The sequence below is a fragment of the Leopardus geoffroyi genome, chromosome C1 (genome assembly GCF_018350155.1).
Source record: "Leopardus geoffroyi isolate Oge1 chromosome C1, O.geoffroyi_Oge1_pat1.0, whole genome shotgun sequence".
In the NCBI taxonomy this organism is placed as follows: Eukaryota; Metazoa; Chordata; class Mammalia; order Carnivora; family Felidae; genus Leopardus; species Leopardus geoffroyi.
Window position 1 is genome coordinate 499,096 of NC_059328.1, and position 17,145 is coordinate 516,240.

Genomic DNA, 17,145 nt, shown 5'->3' on the forward strand with positions numbered 1-17,145 from the left:
GATGCTGTTATGAGCACCTACTGTGTTCTGAGTCCTACACCAAGCGCCTTTTTACATGCATTGCCCACGTGCCTCCTCCACAGCCCTGTGGTGTGGGCACCCAGTGTTTTCCCTGTTTTCCTGAGGCTGAGAGAGGCCAACCTCATTTGGCAATGAGGACAACCAGCAGGGACTAAGGCTGGGAAGCGGTGTGGGTGGCCACCTGTACACAGCAGTAACTGATGGGGCAGTTGTCAGAGTCAAGACCTATGAACTGAAATCTGGGGGGGGGGGGGGGCGGGGAGGGCTCCAAGCAGGGAGAGGGCGGGACCAGGAGGGAGGAGGGCCCCAGTGCCAGGACAGCTGTGCAAGCCCTGCCCAGAACACACAGGAGCTGGCTGGGGACACTGACCAGAGCCGGAGCTGTAGTCGCCTGGTAGGGAGAGGCCCAGCCTGGCATTGGGGAAAACTGAGGCAGGGGTGTGGCCTTGGAGACTGATGGTCAGGGCTGGGCCTACCTGGACCAGGGTGCTGTCCTCCAGCTGGGTCCGCTATGGTTGCTGGTGTCTGGGTGGGAGTCTGACCTGGGGACTTAGGGCTGATGCTGGGGGCCTCAGTCCTGCCGTCTGACTACCTCCGTGAACACACCAGGCCTGTTGCCTGCGAGAGCATGAGTGAACAGGAGAAGGAAATGGAGGAGGAGGAGGGAGGCAGCACTTCGGACACAGCCCCCATGCTGCCGGAAAGGGTTCCTGACGGCCAGGCCTCAGCCTTGATGTCCCCACGGTGGGTAGGCCTGGTGGTCCGAGGCCTTGGGACCCTACTGCTGCCTGGCCAGGCCCTGGCTGGACTCCTGCTGCACCTGCTGCTGCCTGCAGCCGTGTTCCTGCTGGCCCTTCTGCCAGCAGCTGCCATCGTGTACCTGGGATTCCTGTGCCACTCGAGGGTGAGCTAAGCCCTCCATGGGCAGGGTGGGGGCTGGCTGGGGCCCTTGGTAGCGGGGGGTCCTGCAGAAGTGCAGGGCCCTGGGGCTGTAGGTGAATATGCCCCTTTCCAGCATGGTCCCCTTGTCCCCAGAGACATATGTGCCCTTCCCTGGAAAGCCCCTTCTTCTTCCAACTCCCCCACCACACACACACACACAGACACACACAGCAAAAAAAGGGCTTTTGTTTGTCATGGGAGGGGACAGTTCCCTCCCCTTCCCTGAGGCCTCCTAGCCTTGTACCAGGGGCCACCAGGGTCTGGACAGCTGGGCATGGTGGGAAGAGGAGGGGTTCCAGGAAGAGAAGATGAAGATATCATCAAAGTTCTCCAGTCCACCCACCGCCCCAGCCACTCACAGACCCCTCCTGCCCCGGGCTGGGTTTCCCCATGCGCAATGGGCTAAGGCTTGGTCTAAGGAAGGGGGATGTAGGCAGATGGGTTCGGTGTCCTCCTTCGGTAGGCATAAAGCAGGGGCGGAGGACTGAACGCGGGGCCACAGAAGAGAGGGTGGTACCAGCTGGTGAGAGGCACGGGTAGGGGCTCGAGGTCAGATGCCAACATAGGGAAGAGCCATGGGAGAGCAGAGAAGGGAGGAAAGTGGGGATGGGACAATCGGGGAGCAAGTCTCTGAGCCCCTCAAGAGACTCCTATTTGAGCCCTTACCGCTTGGGCCCTGGATCTCCCATTCTCGACTCAAAAATGCCTGGCCACAGCCAGCCCCAGTCACCCCACTCCGCCAGACCTCAGGCCAGGCTCCCAGGCCCCACCCCTCTGGTTCCTACTGACCTCCACAGGCCCCGGCGGGTCCACCTACTCCCGCCCCAGGTCGTTTATCGGGCCCCGCCCCCAAGGACGGCGCGCCCCGCCCCGTCCACCTGTACCCAGGCCCCGCCCCCGCTTGACTGGTCGCCCCGCCCCCAGGTTCACCCGGCGCCCCGCCCCGCGTGCCGCGCACTGCTCTCGGACAGAGGCGCCGCGGCGCTCATCGTTCTCGGATTCCTTTCGCTGCCTCCGCTGCTCGTGCTTGCCTCGGCCGCCCGCAGCCGCCTGGCCCGGCGTCTCCGCCCGCTGCTACCGCCCCCAACTTGGACCCCTGGATCCCGCCGCCACCCGGGGTCCAGCGACCGTGGGCGGGCGGGACGCCACACCGACGGGGAAGAGCAGTTCTGTGCCTGGGTGTGACCCCCCCGCCCAGAGGCCTCTCCAAAGGACACGACCTCCGAATCCCGCGAGGCACCCGAACTCCTCCCCCCGTGACCCTCATAAGGCGGCCCCAGGCCGGCAAGCTCGGGGTCTGCGTCCAGGATCCGTCCTCGGAAATCGCGGGCATCCCACGGGGCCTCGTGCGCAGTGCTTCGAGTGGCCGCGAGATGGCACCTGACTTCCCGGAACCCAGGCCCGCCCTTCCCCAAGGTGTCCCCACCCCCGCAGTCCCCTCTGACGCGGAGAGGCTGGGAAGCCTGGAGAGAGGAGGGAGATGCCTCTCAGAGAAGGGGCGCATGGCCAGGCTCAGAGAAAGGTGGCCTTCCTGGCTTTTGTCACTGGCTGCCCTGGGCTCCTGCTCCCTCCCAAAGGGCAGCCCTTAGGGCCCCAAGTCTGGTCGGTCAGCGGGCCTCCAGAGGGTTCCAGAAGTGGTGAGACTTGCCTGGGAGGCTTCCACAACCGGCCCAAGAACACGGTTCCAGAAGCTTAGCGATGGCCAGCAGCCCCAAGGCTTGCAGGGCTCAGCCTGAGATGGCGGTCAGGGTTAGCGTTTAGATAGGTGCCAGATTAAGAAAGCTGTCTGTTCTTTCTGGATAATTTTAAGGTCTTTGTCTTTTGCAATCTTTGGCATTAGCATGTTTCTAGTCGTGGATATGTTCTTACTTGTCCATTCGGTATACACTGTGTTTCTTGTTCCTACAGATTCATATCTTTCATCAGTTCTGGAGACTTCTCAACCGTTTTCTAGGTCTCCAAGTCTGCCTCCTGGTTCACTGTACCTAGTCTTTCTGGGGACACCTTTCTGGCTTCACCTTTTCCCTTCTTCCGTGTCAGTTCTTCTCTTTCTGTTTCCACCTCCTGTCTCTGCTGCGTTCTGGGTGATTTCTTCATCTTCTTTCAGCTCACTAATTCACTGGTTGTGTCCCATCAACTCATCCATTCAATTTTCAGTTATTTTATTATCATATCTAAAAGTCATACTTGCTTTTTTTATTCAAATCTCATCATTTTTTATGGTATCTTCATGCATGTTCAATTTTTGGATTCCAGCTTTGCTTCAGTTTCTTGAACATTCCACATACAGTTTTTAAATATTCTGTACCTAACAATTCCAATTTCTTACTTTTTGGGGGCCCAAATCTGTTATTTGTTGTTTCTGCTGATTCTCATATTGTTTCTTTGAATGGATCCTCATTTTTTTTTTAATTTTTTTTTTCAACGTTTATTTATTTTTGGGACAGAGAGAGACAGAGCATGAACGGGGGAGGGGCAGAGAGAGAGGGAGACACAGAATCGGAAGCAGGCTCCAGGCTCTGAGCCATCAGCCCAGAGCCCGACGCGGGGCTCGAACTCACGGACCGCGAGATCGTGACCTGGCTGAAGTCGGACGCTTAACCGACTGCGCCACCCAGGCACCCCTGGATCCTCATTTTTAACTGTCAGCTCATACCTGTAAAAATTCTTTTTTTTTTTTTTTTAATGTTTGTTTTTGAGAAAGAACAGAGCTCAAGCAGGGGAGGGACAGAGGAAGGGGAGACACAGAATCCGAAGCAGGCTCCAGACTCTGAGCTGTCAGCACAGAGCCCCATGCGGGGCTTGAACTCACAAGCTGTGAGATCATAACCTGAGCTGAAATCAAGAGTTGGATGCTTACTCAGCTGAGCAACCCAGGCGTCCTGGACTCTTTGTGGTTTTTTTTAAATGTTTATTTATTTATTTATTTTAAGTTGTGCTCTTTTTTTTTTTTTTTTTTTTTTAAGGTTTATTTATTTACTTTGAGAGAGGCAAAGAGAGAGAGCGAGAAAGGGAGAATCCCAAGCAGGCTCCACACTGCCAGCACAGAGCCCAATGCAGGACTTAAACTCATGAATCGTGAGATCATGACCTGAGCCGAAATCTAGAGTCAGATGCTCAACGGACTGAGCCACCCAGGCACCCTGTTTATTTATTTTTGAGAAAGAGAGAGGTAGTGGGGGAGGGGCAGAGAGAGAGCCGGAGACAGAATCTGAAGCAGGCTCCATTCTATCAGCGCAAAGCCCGGCAGAGGGCTCAAACCCTCCAACCGTGAGATCAAGACCAGAGCAGGAAGTGGATGCTCAACCGACAGCCTCCCCCCCCCCCCACCCCGGGGCGCACCAATGCCTGTGAAAATTCTGAGGACACACCCCTCCAGAGGAGGTTCCTTTTGTGAGGCATGCCCCCTCTGGGCCCTGTGAGGGTCCTGTGCAGGCTTCCATAATTGCCAGTGCAGCTCTCCTCTCCTGTGTCCAGGGACGTCCTGCTTTCCCATCTGTTTCCTCTCATCATCCTGGGTTTCTGCTCGTTACTCTTCTGTTTATTTATTTCTTTATTTTTAGTGTTTTTAATCTGGGGGGAGCCTTGAAGATAGATACTTCCTTGTAAGCCCAGCAGTGTATTAAAAATGTTTCTTGGGACACCTGGCTGGCTCATTTGATAGAGCACGTGAGTCTTGATTTCGGGGTTGTGAGTTCAAGCCCCATGTTGGGCATAGATATTACTTAAAAAAAAAAAACCGTGTTTCTTGTAATTTGTCCAGATTCTAGGGGTAGCTGAAAGGCCTTTTAAAGGATCTAGCATACCGTGTTGCCAGCAGGGCTCTGTGTGTGACCAGCAGGGGCAGGCAGGACTCAGATGTGCCCAAAGATCGGGGTTCAGGCTACAGGCTCAGGGCTCATTCCATGGCCTTGAGCAGAGCCCGGTGTGTGGCTGGCTCAGATCCCGCAGGAGTTCTTGGGGTTTTCCAATTGTTTGCACCCAGACAGGAGCCTGGCTGGCCGCCCAGCGCCCAAGGATAGCTTCCCCTGGTCTAAGTCCGCCTTCCTTCCCCTCCTGCCCAGGGTTGGGCAGGCTCTGGCCAGGCTATGAAGACGAGGACTCTCCTGAGGATCCGCCTGGCCCCAGAGTCATCAAAACAACAGCTGGGCCTGTTGGGGCGGAGGGGGGGGGGGGGAGGCCTTGATGGAGAGCTCAGCTGCCCAAGGGTTCCTAAGGTGTGTCCTAGCTTCCCAGGCCTACTCCCAAGGTCCTGCATGGCCTCTAGCTGGCCCCAGGGATGACCAGCCTCAGCCCCAGCTCTGCCCCACCCACTCGCAAAAGGAGCCCCTGTGAGGGGATGTAGGAGGTTAACAGAAGGGGCCTTGTGATCTGTTTTTAGAGGGCCAGTCTGGAAAGGCAAGGGCAGAGGCGCTGAGTTACTTGTGGGCCAGGCAGAGACCTCTACTTTGGGCAACACTTTTTTCCCAGGTGCCCAGGCCCCTGCCCTGTAAGAGTGTGCCTGGCTCCGGGGGGGCGGGGGGGAGTTTCCACAGTGCACGTGTATCTGTGTCCCAGTGTGTGCGCACGCGTCGCATGTTTGTGTACAGGTGTGTGCATCCCTCTGTCTGCTTCCCCTATTACCCCAGGCGGGCACATTGTCCCATCCCCACAGGTGGTGAGATCGGCCTCTGTAAGGTTCCCGGACCTGCCCAAGGTCATATATTCAGTCACAAAGTATTTCTTCCTGGGAGCTCAGGTGTCTGCAGGCACCCCTTCAGACACTGGTGGCAGCTAGGAGGGGTCCAGGGGGAGTTGGCGGGTTCAGTCCCCCCAGCCACACAACCGGTGTGAGCCCTGCCCCCATCCCCCATCCCCCATCCAGGGATGTGGGGTAAGCAAAGGGTGTTGGGGTGGGTGAGCTGGGTGGCAACAGATAGTGCCTGGTGCTGGCTCTGAGAGCTAAGCTCCCTCACTCTGTCCCCTGGGTCCTACCCTGGCCACTGGGGAGCCCCCACCGAGGTGTTGACCCTGGTCCATCCCTCCCTACTCTCTGCTCACGAATCCAAACTGGCCTGGACTCTGCCTGTGGCTGGGGCCGGTTGTGGTGGTCACCTCCCTGATACAGACATTTCCAGCAGGGGGAACCAAAGCTGGAGTCCCACCTCAGAAAGGGCACCCATGCAGCTCTCTGCACAGGCTAAAAACTTGGGAGTCTGGATGCCTGCCTGCCTCTCTGCCTCCCACCCCTTGTCCTTTAGGCTCTACCCGAGACGGCAGCCACCAAGGCATCCCCTTAGATGCCTCGTATCAGTCCCCTGGCATCAACCTTGCCCCTGCACGTGCCATGGGCCCTTGCCTCCCCCATGCAAGCCCTACAACCTGCCCCAGCCTTTCTGCCCCCCAGGCCCCCTCACTGCCCTGACACACACCAGTCAGCTTCTGCCCCGGGGTCTTGGCACTCCCTGTAGCTCCTGTCCATGTGGTCTGACACGGCCCTACCCTGACAGGGAAAATAAGCAGGCCTGCATCTTGGGCCAGCATGCCACTGCCTGTCCCCCTTCCAGCCTGGCAGCCCTGGGAGGACAGGGTGCCTGCATGTCCCCAGTACTGACTCTGGCATGTGGCTGCCCCAGCTCACACCTGCTGGGTGAACTCAGAGAGGGTGGTACCCACCCCATGCCCAGGCTGCACGCCCCATGGTTGCCAGCAGGGGGACTGGGTAGGGTTCAGCCCTGGGGCCACAGAGAGCAGGCCTGGGCTCCTAGGGATTGCGACAACCGGACCTCCAGACCCTCGGGACTGATCCTTTAGTCTGGCGTGTCCCTGACCACAAACAGGCAGGTTAAGTCGAGAAGAATGTGTGGGTGGGGCAGCTGAACTTCTGGGCTCTTGCTCCCCCTCCCTCTACCCCACTTACTGTTGAAGACGGGGTCTGGGGGCCTCAGGCTTGCCCCACGCCCCCATTTCAGGACCACAGCAGCCCCTGTTCCCATTTCTGGTGGGCACACGCATGGGTGCATATGTGAGATACAAACCCATAAGCAGCAGCAGCACGTAGTACCCCCCCCCCCACCACCACCATACCACTGGGTGAGGGTGGGGACCCACACTGCTCAGCTCCTGAGGCCCAGAGTGCCCTGGGGCTAGGGTCAGAGGCCTGGGGAGCTGCCCTTTTCCCTAGGGTCAACATGACCACAGTGAGCTAGGGACAAAAGGCCCTTCTTCTCTGCAGAGGCCTGGACTGTGCGGAGGAGGGAGTGTTCCGTGGACCCGGTGGGGGCGGGGGCAGTGCCTTCAGACAGCAGTGTGCTTGCGTTTCAGGGAACCCCCTCCACCTGCTTGTGGACCAGCAGGCCTGGTGGGCCAGCTCCGGGAAGTGATGCCCTGGGGATTTCAGACTGAGCCAAGGCTGCAGGGGCAGGGCTGCCTCAGCCACACAGGCTGCTCCTTCCCCCTGGCCCCTGGAAGTCCAGGACCAAGCAGGGGCTGGGCTTGGGGGAGGGAGCCGACGGGGCGGGGGCAGGGCCTGCTGTGTCCTGGCGGCCTCTGTCCTTTTCAACTCCGCCGGCCTCCCAGCCTGTCTTTCTTCAGAGAGGAGGTTTCCGGACAATTATATTTGTGCTTCCTCTGGCGTCTGCCTCGAGCTCAGCCCTGACCCCGACTGTTACACTCCTGGCTGACCCCCACAACTCCCTGGGGGTCCTCCATCTGTCTGTGTCCCCGCCTTGGGAGTGCAGGACACTGGAATGAGACTTGCCATGATGCAGGCAGCAGGGGCCCTGTGGACAGTAGAGCCTCAGGGCAGAGCAGGGCCCAAGGGAGTAGAGCCGATCGGGTGGTGGGATATGGGGGCATCTCCCAGGGGTCAGGTGTGAGCCCAGCATGAGCAGCAGGAGTGACTGTGGGCAGAGCTGAGGAGGAACTTGGTCAGGGCTGCTGGTCGAGCTCAGCCAAGGCTGGGCAGAGGCCCTGGCAGAGCAGTCCTAACACGGGGCCTCCCGTCTTTCTCCCTCCGATGGAGAGGCTGGAGGGAGGAGGGCGGCTGCTTCCTCGAGGGCCTGAGTCATGGCCAAGAAGACCCGCTCAGTTTTTCCAGAAGGGACGGAAACTTCCCTGTCAGCCCAGCAGCACAGGCCGAAGCGTGACTGGGGCCCGCCTGCCATGCAGGACTTGGGGGACAAGGCGGGGAACTGCCCTGCCACAGAGCAGCCCATGGCCCAGCTCCCTGCCCCGGGCAGGTGGGTGCCCAGTGAGAGGGAGAATGAACCCAGGAGCGTTTGTACGTGTTAACCTGGCACCTCAACCCCAGCACCCCCCCGGGGTCAGCTCTTGGCTGGAGCCCCAGGCCTCCTCCAGCTGCTGCGGCCTCACCACGGCCTCCGCTCACTGTCCCCTTCGGCCCCAGTCCTGGTCAGCCTCCTGTGCTCCGGGGCTGGGGGCCAGGCCAGGCCCCTCCGGGAGGCATACCCTGGACTTCAGGGGCGGGAGCCATGAGCACCAGGCAGTTTCTGGTCCCAGCAGAGTCCTGAGGCCTGTGGAGCTGAGCCAGCACCACCACTGCCAAGACTCCCTTCGAGGGGGTGGGGGCGGCGGGGACACACTTCTCGCTTGTTCCTGCCCCAGCTCCTCCAGCTTGGCTCAGCCACTTCCTTTTTTAGGCAAAGTTGGAACTCCAGCCTGTCTCACAGAGTGTCTCACCTGCCATAAAGGGAGGAAGGAAAACCATTGAGTCCCATCCGTCCTTGCTTCTGAGCATCCTCCTGGGAAGGGAAAGGGAGGGGACATCCTGGCAGAGAGGCCCCAGCCACCTCGGGCTGGGAGAACCTGTGCCTTCCCAGCTCCACAGACTAGTGGCTGGAAGAGGGCAGTGGTTACCCTACAGAAAGCCTTCTTAGTAGTGAGGGACCTCATCTGGACCCTCAGCTCCTGCCCAAAAGACATTGCCCTGCCTCACCTAAGGGGAGGGAATCTGTCCTGAAGGGCTGAGTGCCTGTGGGGATGCCCCCTCCAGCCAGCCACCTCTGGTCTGGCCCAGCCAAAATCCTGGATTGCAAGGCTCCTTCCTGGCTTGCCAGTGGGTCCCTCCAGAGGTCTGGGGGCCTGCCCTTGGCCCAGCCCTGGGCCACTCATTGGGCAGAGTGTATGGGGACAGCCATAGTTCCAGCAGGGTCACCCTGGACAGGACCTGAACCAGCTCCTATGCCTCTTTCTCCAGAAAGCCAGGTGGGGTGGGGGCTCTGTGTCCCTCAAAAGGCTCCCCTTCAGGCCTCTGCCCCCCTCCCAATGCTCTGTCTCCTTTCTAAGCGTCCAGCCCCCAGCCCCCATCCTTCTCTCACCCCTGGGATAAAGGTGAGGCCAGGGCCTGGGGCTTGCTGGGGGGGGGGGGGGGGACATTGTTCTTGGTGTCACCCCCACCCCCTCGCACCCCTGGGTTGCTCTTGGGCCTGATTTCAAGGACTCATAGCACTGTGGGGAGGTCACGGGCAGTGAGCCCTGGGGCTGGCCCAGCTTAGCGGCCCCCTACTCTGCTCCCGGTTGGGGGCAGGGGGCAGTGCGGAACCCTGAAACCTCCCAACCAGGAAAGAAAGCTCTGGTTTCTGTGTGTACGCACGCCCACGCGTGTGTGCCGCGGTCGCATCTGCGTGAGTGCCGCGTGACGCTTTCTGCCCGGGTCCCTCTGCGCGCACGCCTCCCGGACTCTGTGCGCCTCGGCACGCGGGGAGAGTGTTCACCGGGGGCGGGGCCTCGGGGACGGGGCCTCCCGGGGGGCGGGGGCGGGGGCGGGCCCGGCCTGCGCGGCGGCGCGCCCTGCAGTCCCCGAGCGAGCGAGTGGCGAACGGCAGCCGAGCGCGCCCCGTCCCGTCGCGCGCGATGCTGCCCTGGACGGCGCTCAGCCTGGCCCTGAGCCTGCGGCTGGCGCTGGCGCGGAGCGGCGCCGAACGTGGTGAGTGAGGCAGGCGGCGGGCCAGCTTCCAGCTCGGGCGTCGCCCCTGCCCCCTGCTGCCTGCGCGGGGCTGAGTCTTCCCTCCCGCGGCCCGGGGCGGGGACGGCCGCAGGGGCACCCCACCCACCTGCGGCGGGCGGGCCCAGGTACCCCGAGCGGCTAGAGGCGCGTCAGGTGTTGGGGGGTAGGTTCTGAACGGGGAGGGGAAGGTGTGTGTCGGGGAGGCGGTCCCTGCCTCAGTTTTCCTCTCCTTGCAGTGACACCTAGTAGAGGGACGGTAAGAGGGCTGGAGTCGCCCTACCGGATTGGGGGAAACAGGCCACAAAGCCCAGATCAGTACCCAGACGCCCCAACTCCTGTCTGCCCTTGGCTCCCGTGGTGGAAGGGGTCCTTTTGCCCCCTGGGGTACCTGGAGGAAGAGGAAGGCCCTGGGGGGTTGGCGGCCCCTCAAGCTGCTGCAGCAGGTTACCTGCTTCCTGGGTTCAGATGGAGCAGAGGATGGGTCCAGAGGAGGGGTGACATCATCTGTAAGTGGGGTGATGACTCCAGCCTGGCCATATGGGCTGTGATCATGCTCTGTCTCCCTCATCTGCCCATCTGTTCATCTCAGCCCCCAGTGTCCCCAGCTGCTTTGTGCCACCCCCCCCCCCCGACCCACTAGTTGCTTTACCTGGAGACAGGGGTGTAGGGCTGAACTCCGTCCTGGAGGCTGATTCTCTGGAAGCCAAGCCTGAGGAAACAAGGACTGTGGCCTAGGCTTATCCACCCACACTCCTGGGGGCTGGACCAGGACCCTCGGCTCCAGCCTGCACAGAGTCTGCTAAGGAAAGGGTGGGTGTGGAGGCTTGGAGGGGTCAGCTCTCCTTTACAGACAAGACTTGAGCCCAAAGAGGACCCAGAGAGCCCAGAGAGGTGCAGAGCTAGAACCCACTGAGACTGTGGGCCACTTGTGGGCTCAGGACCCCTTTCCCCCTTCCCCCAGGGGTGCCGCCTGCAGGACCTTTGGAGCAGGCTTTCGGGGGCCTACTTGGGTAAGGGCAAGCTCCAGCTTAGGGAAAGCTCAGACCCTGGGGGTTCTGCCCTGGGTGTGGGACTGTCTGGGGGCCACCACCTGGGGCTGAACCCTCTCCTCTCCCCCAGGTCCCCCAGCATCGGCTCCCCAGGGGGACCTGATGTTTCTGTTGGACAGCTCGGCCAGCGTGTCTCATTATGAGTTTTCCCGAGTTCGGGAGTTTTTGGGGCAGCTGGTGGCCCCACTGCCCCTGGGCCCTGGGGCTCTGCGTGCCAGCCTGGTGCATGTGGGCAGCCGCCCATACACTGAGTTCCCCTTCGGCCAGCACAGCTCAGGTGCGGCTGTCCAGGATGCCATTCGTGCTGCAGCCCAGCGCATGGGCGACACCAACACTGGCCTGGCGCTGGCTTATGCCAAGGAGCAGCTGTTTGCCGAGGTGGCAGGGGCCCGGCCAGGGGTGCCCAAGGTGCTGGTGTGGGTGACAGATGGCGGCTCCAGCGACCCCGTGGGGCCCCCCATGCAGGAGCTGAAGGACCTGGGTGTTACCGTCTTCATCGTCAGTACCGGTCGTGGCAACCTCCTGGAGCTGTCAGCTGCTGCCTCGGCCCCCGCAGAGGATCACCTGCGCTTTGTGGACGTGGACGACCTGCACATCATTGCCCAGGAGCTGAGGGGGTCCATTCTTGGTAGGTGGGAGGAGGCAGGGCCCGGGGGGGCCCCAGCGAGGAACCCGGGAAGAGATGGGGGAGAGGGACTCGAGGGCATGGAGCAGGGGCCGGCCAGGGCTTCGCGGACAGTGGCATTTCCTGGGGCTCGGCTGGGAGGTAACACCCATGGCTTTTCTATGCATCCTTGGGGGACATGCTCCAGTTGTGTGCCCTGTGTGCCCCTCTACCTGGGCTATCGTGGGACAGAGGGTCGGGCCTGAATAAACACCTCCGGGTGGGGTTCTCTGCTGATGGGCCCACGCCGACTGGGGGGCCTGGAGTGGGCCGAGAGGCCAAGGAGCTGCATCTGGTGGGATGTGGTTAAGTGGAGAGGAAGAAGAGGGAGGGTCCAAGCCTGAGGACTCTGCAGATGGGCAGCCCAGGCTCCTGTACATGTGCCAGCTCCCACCGTGCTTGGAGATGAGAAAGCCAGGTCAGGATGGGCTGGGACTGCTTCCCGCAGAGCTCGGGCCCTGCTGCCCTGTGGGTGGGAACAGTACAGAGGAGTTTGAGTGGGTTTGCACCATTGGTGGTTTTGGGGATTGCTGGAGAAGAGGCTGGACCAGAGAGGGCCTGCTGCAGGGGATGGCAGCTCCCCACCAATTTTCTTTTTCTTTTTTTTTTTAATGTGTATTTATTTTTGAGAGACAGAGTGCGAGCAGGGGAGGGGCAGCGAGAGAGGGAGACACAGAATCTGAAGCAGGTCCCCAGCTCTGAGCAGTCAGCACAGAGCCCGACACGGGGCTCCAACTCACAAACCGCGAGACCATGACCTGAGCCGAAGTCTGACATCCCACCGCCTGAACCCCCCCAGGCGCCCCTCCCACCAACTTTCTAATGGACCCCCACCCCTACCCCCAGCCAAACCTCACAGTGGGAGGGGCTGAGATGAAGGGGCTGGTTGCTGGCTCAGCCTGCTCTAACCACTAAAAAATGCCACTAACCCCAGGATTCTTTCTGAGTCTCAGCCTGTGGGTTAATCATCCACCAGAAACCAGGAGTTGGACTGTGGATTGGAGAAAGGTAGAGGGTCCTCCCAGAGATTTCCCCCAGGGACACCTGGCCCCTGGTGGCCCCTGAGTCAACCACTGTGGCTGAACCTGGAGGAGATAGTAAGAGGAAAGGCAAGCAGCTGGACAGGAGAAACCCAAGGCTGCAAGGCAGTTAGGCAAAAGGGTGGGGGGCTCCTGGGCTAGGGGTGGGTGGGGGTCTGAGTATGGGGAATAGACAGGAGGGTGAGTGCCAGGCTGACGGCTGGAGCACCCGGCATTAAAGGAGAAAGCATTAGGGTCCCAATGGCCATAACCCTGCCTCGACAGTTATCAGCCTTACATGCAAGCCATGTGGTGTCCAGCCTTACCTGCTTGCGTGGTCACTCAGATGGCCATGTGGTGTCACAGGCTCAGGAGGGATGCACATTTGGGGGGCTGACTCTCGAATCCCCCTGCTCCTGGAAACCAGAGGCAGGCAGTACTCTGAGCCCCACATCCAGCTACTCCTGGGGTTGTCATATATCCACCCCTCAAGTGTCCCCCGAGGGCCTCCCATCCTTTGGCTGCACCAGTGGTGCCCCTCTGCCTTGACTGTCCAGAGCTGAACTGACTCCACACTGTGCCGGCCACTTGGGCTGTGGAGGGTGGTTGGTCCTCTGTTCTCAGACACCACTTTTGAGGGGCTGACTGGGCTGGGTGGGAGGTGGCCATTATAGCTCCTCACCCGTCTGGGTTTGCAGCTGAGGCAGCCAGGGAAGCTCCTGATGGAGTCCCAAGTTGGGGTGGCACTCTTGTCCGTACCCCAGCCCTGTCACCGGTTCGTGTATCGTTAGCACTGTTGGGGTGGCCGAGCCTGGCCTGGGGCTCTCCAGCGCTCCTGTTCCCCACATCTCCCCGTCCGCTCTTCCCTGAGTCGGTAGTCAGGGGGCCCCGGCCTGGGCGCGGGGAGGTCTGACCTTCTGCACCACCCGCAGACGCCATGCAGCCACAGCAGCTCCGTGCCTCTGAGGTCACGTCCAGCAGCTTCCGCCTGGCCTGGCCGCCCCTGCTGACCGCAGACTCCGGCTACTACGTGTTGGAGCTGGCGCCCAGCGCCGAGCCGGGGAACGTGCGTCGCCAGCAGCTGCCGGGGAACGCCACGGGCTGGGCCTGGGTCAGCCTCGACCCCGACACGGACTACGACGTGGAGCTGGTGCCCGAGTCCAACGTGCACCTCGTGAGGCCGCAGTACCTGCGGGTGCACACGCTGCCGGGTGAGCTGGAGGCGGAGGGCCGGCCAGGCCGGGCGGGGGTGGGGCGTGGGGCGGGCGACGGGGAGGGGGCGCCGGGCCGGGCCGAGGTCCCGCCCCCACCCCACTCACGCGCGCTTCCCTCACCCCCCCCCCCCCAGAGGAGGCCGGGCCAGAGCGCATCGTCATCTCGCACGCCAGGCCGCGCAGCCTGCGGGTGAGCTGGGCCCCGGCGCTGGGCCCGGCCGCCGTGCTCGGCTACCACGTGCAGTTCGGACCGCTGCTGGGCGGCGCGGCGCAGCGCGTGGAGGTGCCCGCGGGCCGCAACAGCACCACGCTGCAGGGCCTGGCGCCCGGCACCGCCTACCTGGTGACCGTCACGGCGGCCTTCCGCTCGGGCCGCGAGAGGGCGCTGTCGGCCAAGGCCTGCACGCCCGACGGCGAGCGCAGCCGCGCTCCGCGCCCCCAGCCGCCGGGCGCCGGGGGCAGGGAGCCGTGAGCCCGCCGCCCCGCCCACCCGAGGGCCCCCTTCTCCCGAACCCGGCGGGGGAGGCGCCCACCGCCGATAGCAGGGCCTTGCCCCGCGGCGACTCCGCGCGAACCCCCCCCACCCAGAACTCTCCCGCGGCGGAGGGCTCCCTGCTCGGGGCGTCTGCCTTCTAGGACGCAGGCCTCGCCCGACTCCCCCGCCTGACCCTCTCTCTGCTGCAGCTGTGGCAGCAGCTCGTGCCATCGCGACCCCCTGCCCGGGCCCAGACCTGGGTACACGGTGCCGTCCTTTGGGCAGGAATTAGCAGCAAGAGGGACAGGGAGTCTGGGGCGGGCTGAGAACATCAGATACAGGACTGGCCGTGGGCCCAGGACAGGAGGTGGCCGAGCGGAGCGGCTAGACCTCTCGCTTGTGTGAAGGCCCAGTCCCTCTGGTGGCGGGGGCCCGGCATCCGTTTGAGAGGGCTTGGTCCAGTTGGCCGCTCTGACTTCCTGCGGCTACTCAGGTCCTAGATGTTGGTAGAAGGAGGAAGGATGAAGGGCAGGAGCGGGCTCTGGCCGAGTCCGAAAGCCTTCCTGGAGGGGACAGGGTCTGGAAAGGGGCAGGGAGGAGTGGTGGCAGGTTGCTGGTGTGGTCAGCAGCTGGGTTAGCAGAATGGTGGTCTTTATCAGGGCATTCAGTTGGCCTGAGAGGCAGTGCCTGCTGGGGACAGTGACCTTGCCTTCCTGCCCAGGACCCTGCTGGGTCCAGCTACAGCCACCGGGGTGAGGATGGCCGCTTTCTGGAAGAACAAGATCGGATCCTGGCATTCAGGACCCTGGAGACAGGAGGGCTCCTTGCCCCAGCAAGCCCCAAGTCTGGCACTCATAGGGAGCCTCCCTTGCTCCTGGGTAGGGCACTGCCATGCTGGGGGCAGGGACAAACAAGGTTTCCCTGGGTGGGTTCACCCCAACGATTCTCTACAGCATCTTCTGACTCCTACGTCTTCACTACCACTATCCTGGGGCCACCAGACAAGTCCTAAGGGCGTAGCTGCTGTCCTTCAGCCCCACAAAGGCATGAGCTCCTCTGCCTGCACCAACTCAGTGCTCACGTCGCCTCTTCCCCACTAACAACCCAGACTGTAAAATAGAGTAAATCAGATGTAAACTGAGCCTCGCGGTCTCCTCCGTGTGCTTTACTCCCTGTCAGAACACTCCAGCCCCGAAAACGCTCTCAGACGGAGGGCCAGTGTTTTGTGGCTGGTGCTGGGGGAAGAGGAGGGGAGCCGAGCCCCTCCCGGTGCTGAGACGCAGAACACCGTGCCACGTACACCTCCTCTTCGGGGAGCTCTGGCGGCTTCCGTGGGCGGGGACTGCGGCGTTTGGAGCTGAACAGCCCGGACAGGGACCGGGTTCTGCCGCGCTGCCCCCTCACTACAGCCTTCGGACCCGGGTGGGGGCCGGGGCTGTGGCGCCCTCTGCTGGCAAGACCGCTGCCGGCTATTGGGAAATAGAGTCCCTCCCTCACCCGCGCGACTGCAGGGCGGAGAGGCCGTGTTCCGGGTCTGCCCACTCGGGTGTGGTGGGGGTGTGTGCGCGGCCGGCAGCCTTCAGTCGAGCTGGCCTCCACCATGTTTCACGAACCAGACTCCAAGAATCCGGCGGCTCCCTGCTTAAACACCTAGGGCCTGCACTGCCCGCTAGTTCGGTGTATTTAACATCTGTGGAGGCCTGCTGCAGTGAGCCCACGGTGTGGCATAGGAGACAAGGGGCTTCTGCCCTGCCTGTGTGGCCAGAGCAAGCGGGGGGGGGGGGGGGGGGCTACGGTTGTGGGTCCAGGGTCCCAGGAGCAGCTGGTAGTGCCCGGCCAGGCCAGACTTGGTCAGATGCTGGGGGAGGTGCCGCCGAGGGGGCGTGGGGTTTCCCCTACATGTCCCCACAAGCCCCTGGAATCAGGCCCAGGGAAGCCAAGTGGGACTGTGCGGCCCGTGTGTGCCGCTGCAGGTGTCTGTTTACACTCGGACCTGTAGTTAGCGGGTGGCCGAGAGTCACCTGGCCCCCTCCGAGGGTGGTGGATGCGAACAACAGTGTCCCGGGCAGCATTGCCCGGTGAGGGGAATCCTCCCCAGGGCTGGGACTTGGGCCAGAACTCCCCATGTGCAGGCCAATGTCCGCCACCCTGATGTCACGGGTGCCTGGAGATCCAAGCCCGTCGGGCACCCAGAGAGGTCCCCCTCCACACTGAGCCTCTCAGTCCAGCCTCCAGAGCACTGTGCACGCTGCAGGAGAAAAAGCAGGAGAGTGCTGGTGGGTAGTTTCCTAATAGCTCCGTCACACACTTGAGACACATGAGTTCCTGCCCCTAAACACGCCTACAATCCCAAGGGAGGGCAGAGTGGCCAAAGACATGTGGCCCTGCCCCCTGGAAGAGGCTCCAGCCTTCGCCTCCTCCCTGCTGGACACTGAGGCCAGGGAGACGAGCCCCCGCTCCTGTCTCTGTGCCATGGAGCACCTCTCCCAGAAGCCCTCCCTTGGAAGCCCTTTGCACCGTCCCAGGCAACTCCTTTTTTTTTTTTTTCTTTTTTTCTTTTTTCAAGAGAAAGAGAGAGAGCGTGCAAGCTGGGGAGGAACAGAGAGAGGGAGACAGAGTTCCAAGCAGGCTCCACGCTCCACATAGAGCCCAGTGCAGGGCTCGATCTCACAATTGTGAAATCATGACCTGAGCGGAAATCAAGAGTCAGATGCTCAACCAGCCGAGCCACCCAGGCGTCCCTGTCCTACGCAGCACTTAAAGGTTGATGGGTCCAGGCCGTGTCTGGGAACAATCTCCAGGAAAGTTTTGTCC

General features: G+C 61.8%; 2 protein-coding genes across 3 annotated transcripts; both read left to right on the plus strand.

The window, feature by feature from the left end:
* Window positions 1-354: 354 nt before the first annotated feature.
* Window positions 355-2,973, plus strand: TMEM88B (transmembrane protein 88B). Its single transcript, XM_045475265.1, has 2 exons — window positions 355-925; window positions 1,888-2,973. The coding sequence occupies exons 1-2, from the start codon at window positions 581-583 to the stop codon at window positions 2,146-2,148; spliced, it is 606 nt and encodes a 201-aa protein (XP_045331221.1). The 5' UTR covers window positions 355-580; the 3' UTR covers window positions 2,149-2,973.
* Window positions 2,974-9,720: 6,747 nt separating this feature from the next.
* Window positions 9,721-15,472, plus strand: VWA1 (von Willebrand factor A domain containing 1). Of its 2 annotated transcripts, XM_045475263.1 has the most exons (4): window positions 9,721-9,889; window positions 11,030-11,587; window positions 13,575-13,853; window positions 13,991-15,472. In XM_045475263.1, exons 1-4 carry the CDS (start codon window positions 9,817-9,819, stop codon window positions 14,326-14,328), a joined length of 1,248 nt encoding a protein of 415 aa, XP_045331219.1. In that variant the 5' UTR covers window positions 9,721-9,816; the 3' UTR covers window positions 14,329-15,472. The 2 variants fall into 2 exon arrangements, with proteins under 2 accessions (XP_045331219.1, XP_045331220.1); XM_045475264.1 differs by lacking the exon at window positions 13,991-15,472 and having other exon boundaries at window positions 9,723-9,889; window positions 11,425-11,587; window positions 13,575-13,688.
* The last annotated feature ends 1,673 nt before the right edge of the window (window positions 15,473-17,145 follow it).

Coding starts and splice junctions, on each gene's coding strand:
- TMEM88B (XM_045475265.1), top strand. CDS start 581: ATGCTGGGGGCCTCAGTCCTGCCGTCTGACTACCTCCGTGAACACACC. Junction 926..1,887: donor GATTCCTGTGCCACTCGAGG/GTGAGCTAAGCC, acceptor CCCCGCCCCCAG/GTTCACCCGGCGCCCCGCCC.
- VWA1 (XM_045475263.1), top strand. CDS start 9,817: ATGCTGCCCTGGACGGCGCTCAGCCTGGCCCTGAGCCTGCGGCTGGCG. Junction 11,588..13,574: donor GCTGAGGGGGTCCATTCTTG/GTAGGTGGGAGG, acceptor CACCACCCGCAG/ACGCCATGCAGCCACAGCAG. Junction 13,854..13,990: donor GCGGGTGCACACGCTGCCGG/GTGAGCTGGAGG, acceptor CCCCCCCCCCAG/AGGAGGCCGGGCCAGAGCGC.